Genomic DNA, 25,398 nt, shown 5'->3' on the forward strand with positions numbered 1-25,398 from the left:
CTGCAGAGATCAAAGGCTTTCTGGGCCTTGCCTCTGTGGTCATGAAGAGACTGAAAGGCGGCTGCTGCCTTCCACCAGCTCCAGAGCGAGCTCTCAGGCTGCCCTCATGTTCCTCTCCTGTCCACCCTCCACCCACCCCAGCTGATGAGGTTGAAAACACACCTGGGCAAAGGGGAGGAAGATTTTTTAACATACCCGTTCAGACTTTGAACCTTTTCTGTCTGTCTCTTGGTACCTGCTGAGGTGCAGGTAACAAGCATCTGACTCGCTCACGAGTGAACCAAAAGCTCTGCGATCTCAGTTCCCTCAAGATCGAGAGTGACAAATGCGCAGGGAGACCCCTGCTTTTATACCCTGCTGTGCCGACCTCAGCGCTGATGCTGCTTTGTGACATCAGCGGCAGTGAGTGATGTCACAATGGAAGAGGCTGCGCCCCGTTGGGAGGCAAAGTCCAACCTGACAGCAGCGGGTTTTGCAGTCCTCTCTGCAAGGGCAGAAATCCTGCACCATAGAAAGATTGGAAAGATACAGGAACATGTTACTCTCAGAAAACAGACTCTGTCAACCACTTGCTTACTGAAGTTCAGATGGTGTGAGAAAAAAAAAAAACAAACTACAAAAAAGCAAGATTCTTGTTCTTATTTTATGGAGCCCATTATATCAGCCACTCAACATTAAGTCCAACTCCAGCCTGAACCTCAGAATAAGAAATGCCATCATAAAAAGGAAATGGAAGGGCTTTGAAGTGGCAAGACCCGAAAACATTCATGAAAGCAGCGCCATGCAAGTCCACAGCCCTGATCACAGACCACCTGCCCCGTTACCTAAGGCAATGATGTTCTCAGCTGATTTGCAGCCACTGACATCTGGAAAACAGCACAAGGTCTCTTGTTCTTTTGCGCCGAGCACGTAGGTTGACACTGGAGCTGGTAAGAAAAACATCCACAGTCATTCTGGTTTCATTGGAGGACATCAGGACAAGTTCAGTTCACATTCACAAGGAATCACAGCAGGTCCCACCAGTCCCTGCAGACCCCGACACGGCTCCTGTGCAGGGTCCCGAGGAGCAGTGAGTGCAGAACAAGAAACCTTCCTTCAAAAGAAGGTCCCCAGCCGGCTCTTTCCCCAAGCTGCACAGAGCAGCAGCTGAGAACAACCTCTGCCACAACTACACCCGGCTCTGCCGTCTGCAGGAGGAGACCAGCTCCTAAATGATCCCCAGCCCTACAGACACAGATCTTCCCCAGGGCAGTGCTCAGCAAATACCAGAGCACAGCGACACCTGGTCATTCAGTTGAAGCTGCTGGGGAGAAGGACAGGGGACTAGAAAGAGACAAATCAGACAAGAGAGAAGAGAGAGGAGCCCAGAGAGAAAGAAACACACAGGGAAAAGGCTGGAGAGATGGAGAGATCAAGACAAATAGGGACGAGGAGCCACAATGAGACAGAGAGGAAGAAAGAGGAGGGTGGAGGAGCAGGACAGAGGGACAAGGGGATGGGAAGGAGAAGAAGGAAAGTTGGGTAGAGAAAGACAGGGACAGGGAGGGGGATGTACAGATGGAGAAAAGGAAGGAGAGAGAGCAGAACAAAGCGACTGAGAAAGAAAGCAAAGGTAAGATAGGGATGAAGTGACTGACAAAGGGAGAAAACCCACAGTGAGCTGGAGGAAGAGGAAAGGAGGGCTGAGAAGCAGCAAAGAGGAAGAGACAAAAAATAAAAGGCAGAGCCAGCTGGACAGGGGTCGATTGCCAGAAGCAATGGGACAGGCAGCGGGGCAAGAATAAAGACAGAAAAGATGGGGACAGGCAGCAGGACAGAGGGACAGTGAGAGGATAAAAGGGGCAGGGAACAGGATATACATGGAGAAACAATCAGCAGGAACAGGGAGAAAGATAGAAGAGAAAAAAAGAGATGAAGAGGGACATGGGACAGGGAGACAAACAGAGAAGGAAAGGGAGAAGGACAAGGATTGTCAGAGAAACACAAGGACAGGGAGCAGGACAGGGCAACACAGACAGAGGAAAAAGGGTCAGGGAGGCAGCACAAAGGGAAAGACAAAGAGCAGAGACAGGCAGCAGGGCACAGATAGAGGTAAAAAGGCCTGGGCTGGGCAGCAGGGCAGAGATGGAGACCAAAAAGCAGCTTTGGGCTGCAGGACAGAGATGGAGTGAGAAATGAAAGTGACAGGGAGCAGCAGAGAGTGACAGAGAGAGTGGAAAAACTACAGAGGGAGCAGGACAGCAAAACAGAGCGGGGGACAGACAGGGAGAAGGGCAGAGAAACAGAGAGGGAATGAGAGGGGCAGGGAGCAGGACAGAGAGCTGGAGCAGGAAGGGAAAATGAGATGGGCAGCAGAACAAAGGGAAGGAGAGACAAAGACAGGGGCAGGGAGCAGGACAAAGGGGTGGAAGAAGAAAAATGTAGTAATGGTTCAGGACTGAGATGAAAAAACAAATGAAAAATACACCGGGACTGGGATGGAGTGACAGAGAAAGGGCAAAGGAACAGGGGGCGGGACAGCACTGAAGGAATAAACAACTGTGGTGGGCAGTGGGACAGAGAGATGGAGAGAGGAAAAACAGAGCAAGAGAGAGAGGAAAGAAGGGGCAGCAGCTGGACAGGGGGATACAGTGAGAAAAGATGGGACCAGGAACAGAACAGAAAGGAAAGAAAAAAAAGGACAAAAAGACAGCAAGAGGGGAAAATTCACAATCAAGCAATCAGGTCAAGAAGCCGACACCGGGGGGGCAGCAGCTGGGGAGAAACCGGGGACACCAGAGACCCTGATGAAGACTCTCGAGTACCAAGGACGGACTTCAGCAAAGTTATGGCGGGGTTATGGAAATAATTTATGTTTGATGCATTAACTAAGCAGGAGAAACAAATGAATATGCAATAGGTGTATGTAAGAAATACCAAGAAGTGAGAATCACACACACGCTCGATCAGAGCAGCAATCTTCCGAGTGTCCGGCGCTGTAACAAAAGTGCTGCTTTTGCCACTTTCCAAACCGTGTTAAAGAACCTTTTTGCCGACTTTTCGGTACCATTTCCCCCCGCCCAGGAGAACAAGGCCAGAGCAGCCCACGCACACCTGAGCCAGATGCAGCAACAACATCCCCAGGGCCCCAGTTGCAGGAAAAAGGGCCCCAGGGCTGGGCCGGGGGCTGCTCAGCCTTGGGGCAGCTCCACGGGCGCCACGGCAAAGCTCAGCCTGGCCGCCCGCAGAGCCGCCGCCTCCTCAGCCTGGGCTGCGCCGCCATTGGGCGGGAGGGCTGTCAGTCTCCTCCCCTGAGGTGATGTTTCCTGTGATTGGCTCGTTGGGATTGGTCCCTGACTCCTCCTATCAGGTGATGGGTCAGATCGCTTGTCAATCACCCGGGTGCTGCACTCCCGCCAGCTGTGATTGGTGCAGCCAGCACGGCCCGCCCCTGAACGCTGCCCAGCTCGGTCAGCTCTCGCCACCTTTCCTGCAGGCCTCAAAGCTGGATTGGCTGGTTACCTATCAATCACATGACTTGCCCCGCCTCCCCAAATGCCATTGGCTGTCCTGGGTCCCCTGACTCCCCAGAGACTTCCGGTCGGTTGTTGCCAGGCAACCAGCTCCAGGTCAACATGAAACCCGCAGGACGGGAAATCACTGAGATGGGAGGATGTGCTGTGAAATCTCAACCCCTCACAACACTGAGGCCGATGCTGGTGGAATCACGGCCATGGGGACGGAGGCTGTTTGTCCCCAACCAACCCCACACTGGCCAACCGCCACGGCCGGGGCAGCAGCAGCTCCCGTTCCTCCTGCTGCTCCTGCCCTCTGGGTCACCTGAACCGGCTCTGCTTAGGGACACATATGGCCTGCATGATTTCAACACTGACAAGAATCATTTGAGCTGGAAGAGACCCTCAAGATCTTCGAGTCCAACTGTTAAACCAACCCTGGCACTAACCCACGTCCCTGAGAACCTCATTTCTCTGTCTGTTCAACCCCTCCAAGGATGGTGACTCCACCACTGCCCGACAGCCCTTTCTAGGAAGAAATTGTCCCCAGATCCAACCTCAACCTCCCCTGACTCAACTTGAGGCCTTTTCCTCTGGTCCTGTCACTCGCTACTCGTAGTTTCCCTCCCTGACGCCGCTGTCCCGTATGAGCTCACCCACAACCCCAGCTCTCCAGTTAACGAACTCGGCTGAAGTGCATTCAACTGCAGCCAGGACAAGAATACGAAAAAACAAGAGGCACTAGGAGGACAGAGATATGACGGGAAAATGCTCAAAGAGAAAATATTTTATATTCCCACACCAATCTGTTGGTATTTCCCACACAGAGAAATATACATCCTGCCACTTCTGTTCTCTTGTCAGGGAAGGACCGAAGACTTTGAATTTTCCTTTGCCACTAAAGTCATCAGGATGAATTTCCTGTGTTTCCAAGAAAACTGTTACAGAAAACATCCTCTCCAACCTGTTGATAAGGTCAGGGGCTCGTCCTCAGCCTCACCTGAGCCCCATTGCAGGTACCGAGTGACACAGAGAGCCATTCCCTGTTGAAGTCCCCAATACCAGCTTGGCTGGTAAAGCTTCCCATCGCAAGTACCTCTAACATCTGTTATCTTATTCTACTTAATTCATTTCTCACAGTAAACTGGCCTAGAAAAAGGAAAGATCTGGTTCTATAGAAATAGTGGCTATACAGGAATATTTATTGAGACTTGAACATCGCTGGAATGAGAAAGCCCAGTAGAATAATTTTCTCTATGTAAATAAACCCCAGACTAAGATCGTGACACCTGTGACAGGGTTAGCGTACGGCAGATTGATCTGGATTTTGCAGACAGTCTAAAAAATAATAAAACCAAAAAAAGTCTTTACAGCAAATACACTCATGGAAAGCAATTGATAGAGGCCTGGAAAGAAAGCAAAACTAGAAAATTCCCCAAGGAGACACTGACAGGAATCCTGCTACTTCTAAAAGGAAGAACAGGGGATTAGAGAGGAAAGTGCCTTGATGTGAGTGGAGCAAACATGCCTGTAACACATGTAATAAGGACTAGAAAAGGATGCTCATAAACGTTACAGATTTTTTTTCTCTTTACTTCACAGTTACTGGCTTTCTCGCTCATATCTTCTGGTGTCAGGGTCAAAAACAATTAAAAAAAAAAAAAAAGAAGGAAAAGAGAAGAAAAGAAAAGCAGATAAGAGAGTAAGGAGATAGCCACCTGATGAATCCAGCTTTCTCCGTCTTCCAAACAAGCTCCTCCAGCTGCATCAGTCGCAGCTCCAGACAAGGAAACGCTGCTCCCACCTCCTGCTCATCCTCACCCTGCGCTGCCCAAGTACCTGCTCATCTCCACTATTTTTATTCTGTCACAGAATCTCAGAATGGTTTGGGCTGGAAGGGACCTGCAAAGCTCATCTAGTCCAGCCCCATACCGTGAGCTTAGAAACAAAGAGACAAATTTCCAGGTTCTGGGGAATTCAAGTGTATGTGAAAACAAAGAATCTGCTTCATGCCAGTGTGGATGAACAGGAGGAAGCAAGGCTCTCATTCAAGTCACATCTACACAGCTGTGGAAAACCTTCTGGAAAATTCTGGCTCCCAAGGCCTCTGTGATGTCACCACGTGTTGCCATGACCACCCCACGCTGTCCCCAAGGCCATCTGGCCACTGACAGCCCGCCTGTCTGGTCAGATTTCGCTGCGCTCTCCAGTGACTCTCACTGTGAGCAGAGCACACAAACCCAAACTCACCCTGATTCATCCCGATCCTCATCCACCCTGATCCTCGTCCACCCTGATCCTCGTCCGTCCTGATCCTCGTCCGTCCTCCTTCTCGTCCATCCTGATCCACGTCCGTCCCCATCCTCGTCCGTCCTCCTTCTCCACCCTGATCCTCGTCCGTCCTCCTTCTCCACCCTGATCCTCGTCCGTCCTCCTCCTCGTCCGTCCCCATCCTCGTCCGCGACCACCCTCCTCCTCGTCATTCCTCGTCCACGCTCGTCCTCATCCCGTTTGATCACCGCAGCTGAGACAGGTGATGGACCAGGACTTATCCTGGGGGAGGTTTCAGAGCTTCCCTGCCACACTTTAGCACCAGTGATGGGCTCCACTGGGTGTGATGGGAGACTCATCACCAGGCTCAAAGCACTTTGGACACCAGGAGAAATTCTGTCAGGCTGCTCTTCAGGAGGAGCCAGAACCTCCGTGCTGGCAATCCTCCTCCTGTCTGCCCTGCTGGCAGGGAAAGCAGCACGTGGGCTGCACAGGGCAAATGACCATGTGGGTCTGAGGTAAACATGAGCCCATTAGCCCCTAGAGACTACTCCTGATGCGAAAAACAGGATAGAAAACTCTAGGTGATGAAAAAGCAACATCTTTCCTTCCCAGCCCTCTTCACTCCAACAAATTAGAGGGAGGAAATCCACCTCCCTTGAAAAATGACGCTTTGGATGGGAAATCATGGGGACAGGAGACCGTCAGGATGGGAAACCATTGCAGGGCTGAGAAATTCTTATTGGGAAACCATCATGTATGGCAAGCACCAGCAGGAAAGGGAAATCACTGAGATGGGAGGATGTGCTGTGAAATCTCAACCCCTCACAACACTGAGGCTGATGCTGATGGAATCACGGCCATGGGGACGGAGGCTGCTTGTCCCCAACTAACCCCACACTGGCCAACCGCCATGGCCGGGGCAGCAGCAGCTCCCGTTCCTCCTGCTGCTCCTGCCCTGCGGGTCACCTGAACCGCATCAGCCCCCCAGGATCTCACCCCATCTCCCTTCTGTGCTTCCCCCAACAGAGACGATCCCTTGCCAGCTGCTGATGGCGTCACGGGCACCAGCCACGTTCTACACCATCCCGGCCATGGCAGCACCTGTGCCGGCCCATGTGCTGCCCGCTGGCCAGGGGCTGCTGGTGCCCCCCCAGCCTGCCCAGGGCTGCCCTGTCACCTACCACCTGGGACAGGGCAGCATCTGGCAGGGGGTGCCGGGGGCCCTGGGGCAGCTGGTGCAGCTCCCGCAAGGGACGCAGCTGTGGCAGGGGATGCAGCTGCAACAGGTCCCCCAAGTGGTGCAGCTGTCCCCAGGGGTGCAGCTTTGCCAGGGGGTGCAGCAGGTCCAGCTGCCCCAAGGGGTCCAGCCGGTGCAGCTACCCCAAGGGCTCCAGCTGCCCCCTGGCCCTGCTGCATTTGCCCCATCCTACCCCTGGGGACAGCAGCTGCTGACGGGGACCGCACCGGTGCCACAGCACCCTGTGGGGCTGGCGCCATGGGCTGTGGTCCAGGGGAAGCCCCTGTACCCCGCGGGCTCGTACCAGCTGCCCGTCCCTGCCCGCCCCGGTCCCCCGACACCCCGTGGCCCCACGGCTCAGTGGGTGCGGAGCCGCCTTGTGCCCCACACCCTGCCTGACACCACCGAGGAGCCAGCGGAGGCCTCCGGCAGGGACGGGGTGGCCGTGGAGCTCGGCGTCCCCGCTGCCAGCCCCCACCAGCCCGTCCTGGCTGTAGCAGCGGACACAACCGCCGGGGATCCCTCAGGTGAGTGCTGGCGCTGGCAGAGCCCACAGGCGGGTGGCCAAGCTGAGGACAGCTGGCATTGCCAGCCTTGGGTGGCTTTGTTTGCTTTGTCAGCAGCTGTGACCACCAAGGCAGCCCTGGGGAGCCCGGGGGATCTGCCCCAGCAGGGACCAGCCGCCTACACCGGGGCTGCTGCTGAGCCGGACCCGGACACCGTGGCCGAGAGCTTGTCCGCGTGGCTCGAAGCCACCATAGGCGGAGACGCTGTCCCCGATGTCGCGGACAGCCCCGACCTGGCCAGCTTCCTCCGTGAGCTCCCTGACCTCTCTGAGTACGTGGCCCAGGGCGGCTGCCCAAAGCAGCCAGCGGTGGCACTGGGGCTGGGGGACAGGGAGGACACCAGTCCCCATGTCCCTGATACCCCAAACGCAGCACCTGCCTCAACGAGCTCCCTGATCTTTCCGTGGACAGGGCAGAGAACACCAGCCCCAGAGAGCAAGAGGCGGTGGCGCTGGCGGACGGCGAGGTCACCAGCCATGTCCCCAGCTCTCCCACCTTCCTGAGCCAGCCGCCGGACCTCTCCGAGTACGTGGCGGATGGCGGCTGCTCCAAGGACGGAGCGGTGGCCGTGGGGCTGAGGGGCAGCAAGGACACCATCCCTGACGTCCTTCGTTTCCCCAACAGCCTCAGGGAGCTCGATGGTTTCTGGGAGCACGTGGACGAGACCATTTACTCCCAGGACCAAGTGGGGCTGGCACAGCTCGGGGACAGCGGGGACGCCGGCATTACCACCCACGGCCCCCGCATGACCACTGAGGTCCTCGAGGGGCTCCCCGACCTCCCCAAGTAGGTGGTAGAGGGCAGCTGTCCCAAGAAGCTAGTGGTGGCTGGGGGACTGAGGGGTGGTGAGGACACCATCCCTGATGTCCCTGACATCCCTCACTTGACCCCCACCCTCAACAAGCTCCCCCACCTCTTGGAACGCAGGGCAGAGGGCGGCTGCATGGAGGAGCCAGTGACAGCGGAGATGCTGCTGTATGGGGACACCACCTTCCCCGATGGCCCCGACAGCCTGGCCAGCAGCACCCCTGTCACTGGAGGCTTCGGGGAGTACGGGGCAGAGGGTGACGGCCTGGAGGAGCGCCTGGCTACAGCCATGATGGGGGACACTGACCCCTTCTGGGGGGTGATGGCCTCCCCATTGCCGGCTCCCCAGGGGACACACGACGCTGGGGCCACAGACCTGTCCCCCTGGCTGCAGAGGAGTCCCCTGCAGAGCCCTGAGCAGAGCTCTCCAGAGAGTTCTGGGGAACCTTCAGAGGACAGTCCCCTGGGCAGTCCCTGGAGGGACCCTCTGCAGGACTCTCTGGAGTCGCCTCTGCTCAGCCCCCTGCAGGTCCCCCTGCTCAGCCCCCTGGCCAGCCCCCCGCCTGCGCCCCAGCCTCACCCGCCCTCCACGGCCCAACTCATGGAGGAGCTGCAGCGCAGGCAGCTCCGGGTGCTGCTCACCCGCCTGCCCCTGCCACCGGGCACCGTCACCTGCCGGGGGCTGCCGGGAGCGGGAGCCGCGCGGACCATTAAGACCAAGCGCCCCGTGCCAGCGAGAGCTCCCGAGGCCCATGACACCGCTCCGCTTCACACCATCCCGCGGAAGCGGATAAGACGGTGATGGTGACCGGGAGCCCCCTCTGCCACCACGACTGCGCTGGCCCCGGGCCTGCCAAGCGCCACTTTGCCACCTCCACCTGGCGACCCTTCCGGCCCCAACCCTGGAGAAGAGGCCACGGCCCTGCCCGGCACCCCGCCGGCACCCAGGGGAACCACCACTCCATAACCAGCACCTCCCGGCCTGGTACCAACAGCCCTGGGACCGCCACCTCTACCCCGTCCTGCTGCTGACAGCCACAGCACCGGCATCCCCACCGCCCGCTGGGACCCGCGTCCCCAGGAGCAGCGTCGCCACCCGGGCTGAGGACGCAGCCACCGGGGGACACAGGACTGAACACCGGGGGATCCAAAGCCCAGCAGCTGAGCTGGCTGTGCCTGTGCCCACAGGGACAATCCCAGCGCAGGGGCTGGGGCAGCAGCTGCCCGGGCCCCATGGCTGCCGCGCCTCCCGCCGACTCCCCGCCATCCCTCAGGCCCTGGGGCCTCACGGCTGCACCCACCGCGCTGAGGAGCAGGAGGACTCGGTGCCCGTCTCACCCCAGCAGTGGCCACAGCGGTGGCGCATGAAGAACTCGGCCCAGGAGGAGCGGGACACTCTGCCGATGCCACTGGGCAGCTGCCGGTTTTTGTACGGAGGCAAATGGGCATGGAAAGAGCCACCAGGACGGCCACCCATAACACACCGCTCCAGCACCGTCCCGTGGCACCCACAGCCAGAGGAGATGTGGAGGCTGAGACCTGCACCCACCCACCCTCTCCAGCCCCAGCCTTCGCAGATCCCGCTTTCTTGCTTCATTCATTAAACCGGTTGGGTGTTGGCTTTGCAGCACCTCTGCCTGTGTCATTTGTGGGCTGGGAGGGGGTGAACGCAGCCCCTGCCCAACCCGAGGGCGGCTGAGCTGGGCTGGGAACGGACACGGAGAGAGGATGGGGACAGAGGGTATCGCTGCAGGGGATGGTCGCCCAGGGGAGAAATGAGGGGGATGGCATCACTGCTGGGATTACTGGGGCCTCCATCACTGCCCCAGCACAAGCGTCAGCATCACTGCCCCAGCAGCGGTGTCTCAGGCCCCAAGCTGCTCTCACAGAACATTTGCACCCATCTCGTGCCGACTGGGAGAGAGGCCAGAGGGCAAAGAAGAGAATTAGAAGAAGAAACAGTTGTTCACGTCCAGGCCATGCTCCAGCGCAACTGAAACACCCCAAATCAGGCTTTGCAGGTTATTCTAATGCCCTTCAATCCTTCTGACTCACGAATCACCAACAATGACACCACTCATCACTGAGCACAGTCCAACTTGGCAAAGCAGCTCTAGTTTTGCAGCACTCATTTTTAAGACTTTTGGCTACAACAACAGCCAAGAAAATTTACAGTCAGAACTAACCGATGTTCCCTCCTCATTCGACACCTCTTTCTCCATCAGTTCTTTGCATTTCTTTAGTTCCTGGGGAGGACACACCAAGATTTTCCTCCTTCAAACAGAGGGGAAAGAGCAGTCACAAGCCTGCAGAAAACCTGACATCCACACGCATGCTGCTCACACACGAACCGTCTCAAGGCCCTGCAGATACACAAAAGACTGAATTAAGGAACCGTTTTCCTAAACGGGGAGAAATTAAGGATCAACTGAAGACAACCACCACTTGTGGTTGCTCTTGCTAGCTAGGAAGTGGAAAGAATTAAGAATTAATGCTGCTCCATCAGGGACATCAGGACCATGAGGAAGCCTGTGTGGCCTCCCACCCCAAGGCCTGTCCAGAGCTGCTCCTCACTTCAGCTCACCCCTGAATATGAGACGTGGCTTTTGACTTCTGGCCACAGGAGTATTTCAGCTGACAACTTCATAGACATGATGGGGAGGGGATGACACCAGGATCACCCATGACAAGATGTGGGATGAGATGCTTGTCCAGCTGTTACACGTTCTTGCAGTTTGGCAAGTCCAGACCGCTCTGGACAGAGCACAGACTTGTTAGGGACACTTATGGCCTGCACGATTTCAACACTGACAAGAATCATTTGAGCTGGAAGAGACCCTCAAGATCTTCGAGTCCAACGGTTAAGCAAACCCTGGCACCAACCCACGTCCCTGAGAACCTCATCTCTCTGTCTGCCCAACCCCTCCAGGGATGGTGACTCCAGCACTGCTCTGGGCAGCCTGTTCCAATGCCCCACAGCCCTTTGGGGAAGAAATTGTTCCCCAGATCCCACCTCAACCTCTCCTGACTCAACTTGAGGCCATTTCCTCTGGTTCTGTCACTCGCTACTCGTAGTTTCCCTCCCTGACGCTGCTGTCCCGTATGAGCTCGCCCACAACCCCAGCTGTCCAGTTAACAAACTCGGCTGAAGTGCATTCAACTGCAGCCAGGACATAAGAATACAAAAAAACAAGAGGCACTAGGAGGACAGAGATATGACGGGAAAATGCTCAAAGAGAAAATATTTTATATTCCCACACCAATCTGTTGGTATTTCCCACACAGAGAAATATACATCCTGCCACTTCTGTTCCATTGTCAGGGAAAGACCGAAGACATTGAATTCTTCACTTGCCACTGAAGTCATCGGGATAAATTTTCCTGTGTTTCCAAGAAAACTGTTACAGAAAACATCCTCTCCGACCTGTTGATAAGGTCAGGGGCTCGTGCTCAGCCTCACCTGAGCCCCATTGCAGGTACCGAGTGACACAGAGACATAGAAACAAATGAATATGCAATAGGTGTATGTAAGAAATACCAAGAAGTGCGAATCACACGCACGCTCGATCAGAGCAGCAATCTTGCGAGTGTCCGGCGCTGTAACAAAAGTGCTGCTTTTACCACTTTCCAAACCGTGTTAAAGAACCTTTTTGCCGACTTTTCGGTACCATTTCCCCCGCCCAGGAGAACAAGGCCAGAGCAGCCCACGCACACCTGAGCCAGATGCAGCAACAACATCCCCAGGGCCCCAGTTGCAGGAAAAAGGGCCCCAGGGCTGGGCCGGGGGCTGCTCAGCCTTGGGGCAGCTCCACGGGCACCACGGCAAAGCTCAGCCTGGCCGCCCGCAGAGCCGCCGCCTCCTCAGCCTGGGCTGCGCCGCCATTGGGCGGGAGGGCTGTCAGTCTCCTCCCCTGAGGTGATCCTGGATCTGATTGGCTCGTTGGGATTTGTCCGTGACTCCTCCTATCAGGTGATGGGTCAGGTCGCTTGTCAATCACCCATGTGCTGCACTCCCGCCAGCTGTGATTGGTGCAGCCAGCACGGCCCGCCCCTGAACGCTGCCCAGCTCGGTCAGCTCTCGCCACCTTTCCTGCAGGCCTCAAAGCTGGATTGGCTGGTTACCTATCAATCACATGACTTGCCCCGCCTCCTCAAATGCCATTGGCTGTCCTGGGTCCCCTGACTCCCCATAGACTTCCGGTTGGTTGTTGCCAGGCAACGAGCTCCACCCAAACATGAAACTGTGGGCCCTGATCAGAGGCCGTGGGTGATAAAAGACACGTTGGGACCCCGAACATGAGGATTTGGGCCCCAAGAAGGAGGCTCTGGGCACTCAAAAGGACGGGCAGATGCTGCAGATGCCGCTTTGGGCCCTGAACACGAGGGGACCCTCTTGGTTCCCACCCGAGCTGGGTTTGGTGCCCGTGACCCCACGGAACAGACACCTGTGCTGTCCGGAGTGGCCACGGAACAGACGGAGCCCAAAGCCACGGACTCCATGAGCTCAACGGGGAGCTGTGACATTTTATGGACGTTTCACAGGGCGGCCCATGGGCTGAGGGCAACTGTGTGTGTGTGACATCAAAGGGTGGGCAGGGGAGCGGTGGTTGGTGAGGACGTATTGGATCGTGTGGGACCTGAGCCTGACGCCCATGGGGTGGAACAAGGGCTGGAGAAAGGACCGTCGTGTTGAACCCCAGCCGGTAACTGAGCCCCACGCAGCCGCTCGCTCCCTCCCCGCAGCGGGACGGGGGAGAGAACCGGAAGGGTAACAGTAGAGAACGCTTGTGGGTTGAGATAAAAACAGTTTAATAATTGGAATTAAAAAGAATAGACCAAAGATTTAAAAATGACATTTAAAAAATTGAAATTAAAATATGCAGTAATAAAAATTATACCTATGATAATGAAAAAGAAAATACCAAAGAGAAGGCATCATAGAATCATAAATTGTCATGAGCTGGAAGAGACACACAAGGATCATCAGGTCCAACTCCTGTCCCTGCCCAGGACACCCCACAGGTCACCCCGTGTGTCTGAGGACGTTGTCCAGTCTCTTCTTGAACACTGTCAGGTTGGGGCCGTGACAACTCCCTGGGGACCCTGTTCCAGTGTCCAGCACCCTCTGGGTGAAGAACCTTTTCCTCATGTCCAACTGACCCTCCCCTGGCACATCTTCCTGCCATTCCCTCGGGTTCTGTCATTGGTCACTAAGGAGAAGAGTTCGGTTCCTGCCCCTCCAGCTCCTCTTGTGAGGAAGATGTAGACCGCCAAGAGATCTCAGTCTCCTCCAGGCTGAACAAACCCAGTGACTTCAGCTGCTCCTCATATGCCATCCCCTCCAAACCCTTCCCCAGCTTTGTAGCCTCTTCTGGACACTCTCCAGTAGCTTTATCTCCTTTTGATCCTGTGTCCCCAGCCCCGCACACAGTGAATGCTGCAGGTGAGGCCGCCCCAGCGCAGAGCAGAGCGGGACAATCCCCTCCCTGCCCAGCTGGCCGTGCTGTGCTGGATGCACCAGGACACGGGTCCCTCTTGGCTCCAGGGACACTGGTGGCTCATGTTAAACTTGCCGTTGACCAGAACCCCCAGATCCCTCTCCGCAGAGCTGCTCTCCAGCATCTCGTCCTCTAGTCTGTCTGTACAGCCAGGGTTGCCATGTCCCAGGTGCAGAATCACAGGCTCTTCTGCTTCTGTGCAGGGTGACCCAAAGAAGGAGCAGCTTGTGCTGTGTCTCCCAGGGGCTGTTTAGGGGCACTCATAAAGCAGCCCCGCACCTTATGTGAATTATTCCTGTGCCAGGGAGACACGGAGAGCTGTCCCTAAACTGAAAACATGAAGGTGAAGGAAGGACAGCATCATTCAGGCTGGATGAGACCTCAGGCGGTGTCCTGACCGAACTCCTGCTCAAAGCAGGTTCAGACCAGATTACTCAGGGCTTTATCTGAACACATCTTGGGCAATTTTTGGGGTAGAGTGAATGTGCGCTCCTGGGAAACAGCTTCCAGTGCTTGACTGTCCTCATGATTGGGAAGTTTCTCTCTTTCTGTAGAACCTTTCCAAGCCAAATCATCCAGACTGTTTTTTACCCATCCACTTACACACTGATACAGACCATAATATCCTACCTTGGACACAAGAATATTGTGGGGGATGATGCTGAATGCCTTGCTGACTTCCAGGTAACAGACCACCACTGCTCTCCCCACGTCCTGCAACCCTGTCCTTTCCTCACAGAAAGCAAAGAGAATGGACAGACACAACCTGCCCTGGGTAAACCCCGTCACCTTCTCTTCCAGACACCCAGAAATGGGGTCCCAGTGGACATGTTCTGGGGCACAGCCCTTAGTTCCCCTGCTCACCCATTGGCCATTTTTGAAAAGTGCACACAATGTGTGAGAGCTGCCAGTGGTCAGGGAGTCCCCTCAGTCTCCATGAGGTTTCCAAGAAGGTGGAGAGTGGCCTCACTGTGACATGGTCCTGCTGTCTCAACTCCTGGGATGCTGCCCCTCCTGTCTCGTAGACTGGAAAGGATTGTGTTAGTTCCAGTGACCCCTGACTTGATCCCCATCCACTGCTGGTTGTTCTCCTCCATATTCCTGTCTCAAGTCACAGAGGCATGGGAGAAGTTGCTGAAGACGGAGGAAGAGATACAGAGAATATAACTTCTTTCCCTTCTTAATTTCATCAATGGCTACACGTTGTCTTTGCTCCTCCTTTAACTGTTCTTGAAGTAGTAACAGCTCATTATGGGAGCCTTGAATTGCCTCACAGGTCTAGACTGAATTTTGATCTGGTCTGTTGCTACGCTTGGAGTCTGCTGTCCTTGAAGACCAGAAGAACTAACTTCTCCCACCCTGCCTTGGCAGTTTATTCCGTCCGTGTCACAGCTCTGTCTGCAACACTGACAGCTCCAGCTCAGCCAGTCAGGTCCCTGGCTGAGGACATTGCCTCCCATCTGGGCTGAACCACCCCAGCTGTGGCACCAGCCCAGCTCTGACCTGCCCCAAGGAAACCTGGTACCAAGTGTCCAAGAGCCCATGGGTGCAAAGGCTTTGCTTCAGAGCACAGACATGGCATGGCCAAAGGTTGCTAGATGTCTCTCTAGCCCTAGGAGTATAAAACCAGAATAAAATGCCTAAATTCCTTCAACTGAAGATATTCCTCCCCAGCTTGGAAAAATTTGATCCTTTGCTATAAACTTCAGGGTGCCCTGTCTAATGATGGGACAAGCAAAAATGTTTCCCATGCCCAAATTTTTTTCTAATATGAACAATGCTACTGCAGGAAAGAAGTGTCTCTGTACAGGTGAGAGAAGAAACATCAGTGATTACTTCACACTGTTTCATGGCACATTCCCCTGGAGATCCAGGAACACCACAAGAGAGCCAGGACGGGCCAGAGAAAGGGACATCATGGGCTGCTCCTGTACTGCTGAGCTGGGCTGGGCTCCTGGGACAGAGGGAGTTCATGGCAAGCGGCAGCGCTGCAGAGAGACAGCTCTGCCCAGGAGCAGCTCCTCTGCAAAGCGCAGCAGGGCTGAGGGCTCTGCCTGCAGCACCGAGGGGACAGGAGCCAGGCACAGAGAGGGGAAAGGCAATGTAGGTCGTAGGTTGCTGAGGGCTCATTGAGAGACAAATCTTCACAGTCCTAACACGGTAAGTCTCTGCATGTAGGACAATGCAGATGCATTTCCTGGAGGGATCTCCTAAAGCTGGCACATGACACAGTTTGCAGGATCTCTCAGGTCTCTCACACACTATCTCTGTTGTAGAGAAGAACACACTCCAGAGCAGAGCTTCCCTGCTGCCCTGTCAGTGGGAAAGGGCATGATGGCACCTTCTGCTGAGGGTGACTGCAGGGGGAGCACCCAGGGCTGCCCAAGGCTGTCCTGCAGAGCAGGGTCCCTGCACCCCAGGGCTGTGCCGGGGCAGGGACTCTGCCGCCTGCCAGGGTCAGCGCTCAGCCTGCCTGGGGAGATCCCAACAACACTGAGGAGAGAAGCTGTGGGGGGAAGGAGCGACCCCCGGCAGGGCAGGGTCCTTCTGCTGCTGTGTTCTCCGTGGGTCAGGGCTGCTCACAGCTCCAGCTCACTGCAGACTACTTCCAATTGGACGTTTCAGGCACAAGGTCTATAGAGTTATTACTGTAGGTATAACGAGCTTTCCTGAGTCTGTCCTTTCAGTTTCCTCTTCCAAGACTGGGGGGAGGGAGGTGTAGGAAAGGATAAATGCAGAAGGAGGTCTCAAGTTTTAACAAGTCACTGAAACTCCTGAACTGCAGCTCTGAGTGATCAGTACATTTGCCAGAAGACTCAGAACATCCCTTCAGCCACTCCTCTGCCTATGGACAGCAGCAGCATCACATCTGCTGAACCCACCAGCCTGAGGCTGACCTGTCCTGTTTTCCGTGCAGCAAACAGGAAGATGCCCCCAGGCAGTGCCCTGCAAACAGGGAGGATCTGCAGGGCCCGAGTGAGGGCACAGAGGGTGGGATGGTCTGTGAGTGCTGACAGGGAAAAGACATGGACAGGGAAACACCTCCCAGGAGGAAAATCTCCCTGCAGCAAGGATATGATCTGGGAAGGAGAGGAAAATGAAAACAGAAATGTTGTAGGAGGGAGAATGCGGGAAACTCTGTACGAAGCCCTCCAATGCAGATCCCTCCTGTGAGCAGCCCCCTCGCCTCCTCTCCCACCCAGCAAAGCCTCTGCCCTCAGGGCCGGGGGCTCCAAGGCATGAACCAGCTCCTGTGCAGCCAGAGCTCCAGTTCCCTCTGCAGAGCACAGGGGCTGAGAGCAGCTGCCCGGCAATGCTGGTGTGTGGGAGGTGGCTGCACAGCTGGGGAAGGGTGACGCTGTCTGAGTGCCCGGCTGCCTCTGCCCTGGCCTCTCTCACACTCATCCTCACCGCATTTTCCTTCTTGCTCCACTGCTCTGGGTCACTGTTGTTGTGATCTTGTTCTTGCTGTCAGGCTCTCTGGGGATGGGAGTTTCAGCTGCAGTCACAGCCTGACCTTGTGGGTCCTTTCCTGCAGCTCTGTCCATGGGAACACATGTCCCAGCTTTCCTCTGCCCTGTGGGGTGTGGGCAATGCAGTCTGTGGGGCTGGGGAATGAGCCATGTGTGTTCTGGAGTAAATGCGGGGTACTGAGACCGGGGAAAGGGTTAGTCATGTTGTGGCCTGAGGTGCATCCTTCTGCTCTCAGCAGTGCCTGGTGGCTTTTCAGGGTAGCATGGGAGTGTGATCAGCCTTCATCTCAGAAAGGTGCCAGCCCAGGGCAGCTGGGAGCAAGACAGAGGGACAGAGCAGCTGCCTTCACTCTACACTAAGCCACACACGTTCTCTTGCCTTGCAGGAGTCGCTCTGTTCTCCCTGAGCACAGTAGAAATGCTGAGGGTTTATGACACCCAACAAAACTCTGCAGTGACCATGGGGAGAGGTGTAAAAACCCTGGAACTCCTAAACTTCATTCACCATCTCTGTTATTTATCACTGGGAAAGGAAGTGCTGACAGCCCTTCTATGTTAGCAAAACCAGGACAGTCCCCACCGTTCCCTGACTGCACTTCAGCAGAGCTGGGCTGACTTAGCGAGAGCCCGTGGGCAGAGGCCCTGCTTTTGGTTGCACATTTGGCCAGCACCAAGCAGGGCTCCAGCCACAGTGCTGAAGAAAGTTCTCCTAGAAAAAGAAAAGGGTGTCTGTGTGTAACAGGGGAGGGTCTATGGGAGTTGGTTTGATTATTGTCAGAGGACTTTCCCCTGGCTTCTCACTGTCTTTTTTTTTTTTCTCATGACACTGCCCCATGCTCCGGAAAAGCAAATGTCCAATGGCAGCTCCATCACCCAGTTCCTCCTCCTGGCATTCGCAGACACACGGGAGCTGCAGCTCTTGCACTTCTGGCTCTTCCTGGGCATCTACCTGGCTGCCCTCCTGGGCAACGGCCTCATCATCACCACCATAGCCTGTGACCAGCACCTCCACACCCCCATGTACTTCTTCCTGCTCAACCTCTCCTTCCTTGACCTTGGCTTCATCTCCAGCACTGTCCCCAAATCCATGGCCAATTCACTCCGGGGCACGTGCGCCATTTCCTACACAGGATGTGCTGCACAGGTCTTTTTTTCCTTTTTCTGTGGTACAGCAGAATATTTTCTCCTCACCGTCATGTCTTATGACCGCTACGTTGCCATCTGCAAACCCCTGCACTACGGGACCCTCCTGGGCAGCAGAGCTTGTGGCCACATGGCAGCAGCTGCCTGGGCCACTGGGTTTCTCACTGCTCTGCTGCACACGGCCAATACATTTTCACTGCCGCTCTGCAAGGGCAATGCCCTGGACCAGTTCTTCTGTGAAATCCCCCAGATCCTCAAGCTCTCCTGCTCAGATGCCTACCTCAGGGAACTTGGGCTTCTTGCGGTTAGCATATTAGTAGCATTTCTGTGTTTCATTTACATCGTGCTGTCCTATTTGCAAATCTTCAGGGCCGTGCTGAGGATCCCCTCTGAGCAGGGACAGCACAAAGCCTTTTCCACGTGCCTCCCTCACCTGGCCGTGGTCTCCCTGTTTGTCAGCACTGGTGCATTTGCCTACCTGAAGCCCCCCTCCATCTCTTCCCCATCAGTGGATCTGGTGGTGTCTGTTCTTTACTCTTTGGTGCCTCCAGCAGTGAACCCCCTCATCTACAGCATGAGGAACCAGGAGCTCAAGGATTCCCTGAGGAAACTGATGACTGGATTATTTTCTGAAGCTGTAAACTACCCATCATCTTCTGCATAACAGTTACAGTGTAAATTGTTGCAAGCCCAGCCCGTTTTCTATATTTTATGTTGCCGCTTGTGGTTTTTCACTTGATAATATTGTCATCCCCTTTCCAATTCACTGTCTTCTTTGTTTACTGAGGGACTGTGTAAAAGAGAAGCTTTGCTGTATCTGTGTTTAAACATATTAAAAGGCCTCACAGCCTCTATTTTTTACTGAGATCCTTTCACCAAGTTGTGTTTGGAGCTGCAGGGACAGTTCCTGTGCATGGGTGGAGGGGAAAAGATTCCAGCCTGGCAGCCCTGCCAGGGAGCAGCAGCACTTGGCCTTCCAGAGCTGTTCTCGTTCCACTCCCACACTCTCCTTCCCATCCCTCCTGTTGGTGCAAGGCCTGAGTGCTCTGGCAGCCTGGTCACCGTCCTGCTGTGTGTGAGTCCTGTGAGCGCAGGCAGGGACAGGCAATGGGCACTGCTGTGACAGAGCTGGCCTCAGAGCAGCCTTTCCAGATGGCAAGGTGATCTCCCCAGGGCAGGGCCTGAAGGTTTATCTCTTCCTACAAAGTTTCTCTCAAGAACATTCCCATTACACTGACTGACAGATTGAAAAAGTGAAAAACTGTAGGCCTGCAGGTTTGGGGCATTCAGCAGTGTCCTCTCACAGCCAGGCCTCCTGCCAGAGACCTGCAGGACCAGCAGAGCAGGGTCTGGGCTGTACACTGGACACCCTGAGGAAGCTGCCCCAGGGTAATTGTCATGCACTGGCCCTCACAACCACCATTGCCAGCCCTGGGCTGTCACACCAGCTTGGAGAATTTGTTCCTGAATGAGCAGATCAGCAGTCCATGTTTGCATTGTACAGAGGAGATGTGAGCATGCACCTCATGTACGTGAGCAGTATTATGGAACCAGTGTTATTCAATATATTAATCAATGACTTGGATGAGGGAATTGAGTGTACTATCAGCAAGTTTGCTGATGACACCAAGCTGGGAGGAGTGGCTGACACGCCAGAAGGCTGTGTTGCCATCCAGCGAGATCTGGACAGGCTGGAGAGTTGGGCAGGGAAAAATTTAATGAAATATAACAAGGGAAAATGTAGAGTCTTACATCTGGCCAGGAACAACCCTAGGTTCCAGTATAGGTTGGGGAATGACCTATTAGAGAGCAGTACAGGGGAAAGGGACCTGGGGGTCCTGGGGACAGCAGGGTGACCATGAGCCAGCACTGTGCCCTTGCGGCCAAGAAGGCCAATGGTACCTGGGGTGTATTAGAAGGGGGGTGGTTAGTAGGTCGAGAGAGGTTCTCCTTCCCCTCTACTCTGCCCTGGTGAGACCTCATCTGGAATATTGTGTCCGGTTCTGGGCCCCTCAGTTCAAGAAGGACAGGGAACTGCTGGAGAGAGTCCAGCACAGGGCCACAAAGATGATTAAGGGAGTGGAGCGTCTCCCTTATGAGGAAAGGCTGGGGGAGCTGGGTCTCTTTATCTTGGAGAAGAGGAGACTGAGGGGTGACCTCATTAATATTTATAAATATATAAAGGGTGGGTGTCACGAGGATGGAGCCAGGCTCTTCTCAGTGACAACCAACAGTAAGACAAGGGGTAATGGGTTCAAGCTGGAACACAAGAAGTTCCACTTAAATTTGAGAAGAAACTTCTTCTCAGTGAGGGTGACGGAACACTGGAACAGGCTGCCCAGGGAGGTTGTGGAATCTCCTTCTCTGGAGACATTCAAAACCCGCCTGGACACCTTCCTGTGTAACCTCATCTGGGTGTTCCTGCTCCAGCGAGAGGATTGGACTAGATGATCTTTTGAGGTCCCTTCCAATCCCTGACATCCTGTGATTCTGTGATTTCTGTGTTTCACTCCAGGAACAAACCCCACTGGCCCAGTGTGATTCATCTCAGCTGCCTTGGACAGGCACATTGCAAGTGCTGCTGTCTGCTACATCACCCTTGACCACGATTTGGGATTGTACTCTCATGAGAACAGTAAAATCAGAAGTTCTTGGATCCTTGGAAGAGGCAAACCTCAAACCCACCTTTGTGAAGGGCAGTAACAAGAACTGGGAGAATAACAGGCTGGCCAGCCTACCACCATCCTTGGGAAGGGGATGGGACACGTCCTCCTGCAACCATTTCTAGGAATGTGAAGGACAAGGAAGGGATTGCTGAACCCAGATGCACAAGGGAAAGAAAGGCATGATGTGTACAGGGAATTTACAAGGCCTCAGACATGGTCTCCTTCTGGCCAGAGTGGTGCTGACTGGGCTGAAGAAATGGATGCTGAGTAGGAGGTTGGCTGCATGATCAAGCCGAAATATCATCAGTGGTACAAAGTCCTCTGTGCAGCCAGTTACTAGTGTCACCTGGGAAGGTACTTCTGCCAAAGTGCCCACAGGCCCTACCCAGGCAGAGGCCTTGGAGAAGGGTCATCATGTCCATCCCACCTGAGTACATGATGGGACAGCTGCAGGAACGTGGTCGTGTCTGTCAGAAAAGCTGAAACGCCAGCAGCAGTCCTGGGATTTAGGAGCTCATGGTGAGGTTCCTTCTCTCTGGGCATCTGAAAGACCACAAGAAGCCTAACAGGTTGGATTCTCTGCTTGAAGGGTAAGTTAGAGAATGGTTGAGCTTTTCTTGGCAATGGGAAAGAGCAGGAGAGAGAAAAAAGTCACAAAGTGCAACTTGGAAGGTGGAGACTGGATATCAGGAGCTGAGGGACCCGGGGGTGTTTAGCCTGGAGAAAAGGAGGCTGAGGGGAGAACTTCTTGCTCTCTACAACTGTCTGAAAAGAGGTTGTAGCATGGAGGGTGTCGGTCTTCTCCTGAGTAGCAAGTGATAGGATGAGAGGAAACAACCTCAGCCTGTGCCAGAGGAGGTTCAGAATTGATATTAGGAAACATTTCTTCATGGAAAAGGTTGTGAAGCAGTGGAACAGGCTGCCCCGGGAAGCGGTTGAGTCACCATTCCTGGAGGTGTCTAAAAGATGTATAGATGAGGTTCTTAGGGACATGGTTTAGTGCTAGAGTTAGGTTATGGTTGGACTCGATGATCTTAATGGTCTCTTCCAACTCAAATGATTCTATGATTCTATGCCTGAGCGGTGATTTCCCAGATGGTGGAGCTTTCCTTGGAGGTAGGAATCATAGAATCATAGAGAGTGTTGGAAGGGAGCTTGAAAGGTCATCTAGTCCTATCCCCCTGCCATGAGCAGGGACATATTCAACCAGCTCAGGTTGCTCAGAGTCCATCCAGCCTGGCCTGGGATGTCTCCAGGGATGGGGCATCCACCACCTTTCTAGGCAATCAGTGCTGTTATTTCATCTTCCTCATTGTAAAAAATTTCTTCCTCATGTCTGGCCTTTATCTCTCCTGTTCTAGTTCAAAACCATGACCCCTTGTCCTATCACAACATGCCCTGCTAAAAAGTCTGTCCCATCATTCTTATTGTCCTCTTTTAAGTACAGAAAGGCAGCAATAAGAGCTGTTCCATCTCTCTGATCATCTTGGTGACCCTGCTCTGCCCCTCTCCAACAGGTCCATGTCTTTCCTGTACTGAGGGCTCCAGAGCTGGACGCAGGACTCCAGGTGGGGGTCTCACCAGCGTGGAGCAGAGGGCCAGAATCTCCTCCCTTGACCTGCTGGTCATGCTCCTTCGGATGCAGCCCAAGATATGATTGGCCTTCTGGGCTGCAAGCGCACATTGCCGGCTCCTGTCCAGCCTTCCACTCACCAGTATCCCCAAGTCCTTCTCGACAGGGCTGCTCTCAATCCCTTCATCCCCAGCCTGTACCGATACCGGGGGTTGCCCCAACCCAGGTGCAGGACCTTGCGTTTGGTCTTGTTGAACCTCAGGAGATTCACATGCGTCCACTTCTCAAGCTTATCTAGGTCTCTCTGGATGGCCTTCTGTCCCTCAGGTGTATCAGCAACACCACTCAGTTTTCTGACATCTGCAAACTTGCTGAGGGTGCACTTGATTCCACTATGTCATTGATGAAGATATTAAACAGTACTGATCCCAGTATGGACCCCTGAGGGACGCCACTTGTCACCAGTGTCCATCCAGACATTGTGCCGCTCTCTGGGTGCAACCATTGAGACAGTTCCTCACCTACCAAACAGTCCAGCCATCAAATCCATATCTCTCCAATGTAGAGAGAAGCATGTTGTGAGGGACCGTGTCAAAGGCTTTACAGAAGTCCAGCTAGGTGACGTCCATAGCCCTTTCTTGTCCACTGATGTAGTTACTCGATCGTAGAAGGCCACTGGGTTAGTCAGGCAGAACTTGCCCTTGGTGAAGCCGTGCTGGCTGTCTCAAATCACCTCCCTGTCCTCCTTGTGCCCTAGCACAGCTTCTAGGAGGATCTGTTCTATGACCTTCCCAGGCACAGGTAAGAGGCTGACAGGTCAGTAGTTTTCAAGGGCCTCCTTTCCACAGCAGAGGAGAGAAAAGCTGCCACACAGCGCAGCTTGGAACATGGAGACTGGACATGAGGAGGAAGAAATGTCACTCAAAGGGTAGTGCTGTTGTACGAGAAATCATCCAGAAGGAGCATGAGATAAGTCCACCTCCTTGTGTTTCGAGGAACAGAGCGTGAGAGTGGAGACACATCAGTCAATGTATGGAAATACCAGGGTGAGAGCAAGGGGAGGAAGCGACATGGGTGTCTCGAGCCTGCAGGGAAACAGAAGCAGCTGTGGGACAGTGTAGGACAACTTGTGGTGAAGATGGCAAAGGGCACTGTCAAAGCTGGATGTCGCCAAGAGAACCCAAGTCTTTGTCCCTTTGGCTATGGCAATCATCTCTGCCACCAAGGCCTATGAGGAGCCATGTTGTCCTCAGGCACTGGGGCACCTCGTGGCCTCCTTGCACACCCCAGTAAGGCTGGGAACTGTCACACCATTGTCCTTCACTCAGCATCACACACCCCACATCCCCCTGCCCCAGGAAGAGCCCTGAGCAATGGGTGAGGGACAGGATCTGCCTTCCCAGGGGCTGGGGGTCAGGCCTTGGCCTCTCTGCTTCATCAGACAAAACCAGGGTTTTCTCAGCATCTCAGCTGCCTGCACATTTCCCTTTGTTTATCTGCCATCATGGCCTCCAATTCTCTGCTCTAACGAGTCCCTGGGGAGGCTTTGCTGTTACTTGCCCTCAATGGAACTCATTAATACTTCAAGGTACTTAGTACTTTTTTCTTCTGACTTTGACTTCTGGAAAGGTTTGTGCAATCTCCTCTCAGCACCTGAGGCTCAAGGACTCAGCACCAAATGCACTATGGAGCTCATTACACCGAAGAAAGCTCTAAGAAACCATGTCTCTTCATGTAATTTCATCGTAGTCATGCACAGCTAATTAGAGAGGTTTCCTACTGTAGTTACGATGAGTGATTTCAAAAACCTTCTAATAAAAATGACTTTTTTGTTGTCGTTGTTGTTAAAGGGTATAGTTTATTGTTTTTCAATGTGGAGAAGAGGCGATTGCAGCATTATCTGATATTGATCCAGGGTCTCTCCTAAGGAGGTCTGGACTGGTTGGAGAAGCTGTCCCTTGAGGTCTGACACCGTGTGGACAACCTTGCTCCTCACCTCCCCAACCCCATCGTTTCTCTCATAGGCCACCTGGGACTTGCATCCCTTTCCTTACCCCAGACTTCTCCACTGCCATCTGCACCTGGATGTTCCAGCTGCTTTGCACCAGCTCCCACCCGCTCTCCATAGAGACCTGGCTGGACACAGGCAAAGAGGGACTTTTCTTTCCTTTTGAACAAACACAATAAAACTGATAAGATTCATGATTAAAAGAAAACACATTTCTCAACTGTATGCCAAGGACAAACTGCCACCAATGAGGTTCACCTCCTCCAAGGCATAAGCATGCAAGAAATGTTTTAGACAGAAAGGAAATTATAAAATAAAGGCAACAAAAGAGTTGGCTAAAGACAGAATTAGGCAAATTACTGAAAGACAAGGAAGCTTTTAACTCCTTGAAGCTGAAAGCAGCAACTGAATTGTTGACAAGTGTCTGAGTGATCAATGAGTAGGAGGAAGGGAAATCCAGAGAGCAATTGCAATTGCTTGTGTGCAGATCAGTTGCTGGAAATGGTACTTCAGATATGGTCAGTTTAGTTAGGGCAGGAGGAAATACCTGAAGAATGAAGGAGATCAGATGCACAGCCTAACAGAGAGAGTGCTGAGAAGGCAAATCTTGTGGAAGATCAGAAGTTCTGCACTTGCTCTTAATGCACAGCCTGAAAAGT

General features: G+C 54.0%; 1 protein-coding gene across 1 annotated transcript; it reads left to right on the forward strand.

Moving 5' to 3' along the window:
- Positions 1-18,199: 18,199 nt before the first annotated feature.
- On the forward strand, positions 18,200-19,105 carry LOC135999906 (olfactory receptor 14J1-like; the record flags this gene model as incomplete). The annotated part of the gene is made up of 1 exon (XM_065653481.1): positions 18,200-19,105. A coding segment is annotated over exon 1 (906 nt), but the record flags the coding sequence as incomplete, so codon positions are not given.
- Between the last annotated feature and the right edge of the window lie 6,293 nt (positions 19,106-25,398).

The sequence above is a fragment of the Caloenas nicobarica genome, chromosome 30, assembly GCF_036013445.1.
Source record: "Caloenas nicobarica isolate bCalNic1 chromosome 30, bCalNic1.hap1, whole genome shotgun sequence".
Lineage (NCBI taxonomy): Eukaryota > Metazoa > Chordata > Aves > Columbiformes > Columbidae > Caloenas > Caloenas nicobarica.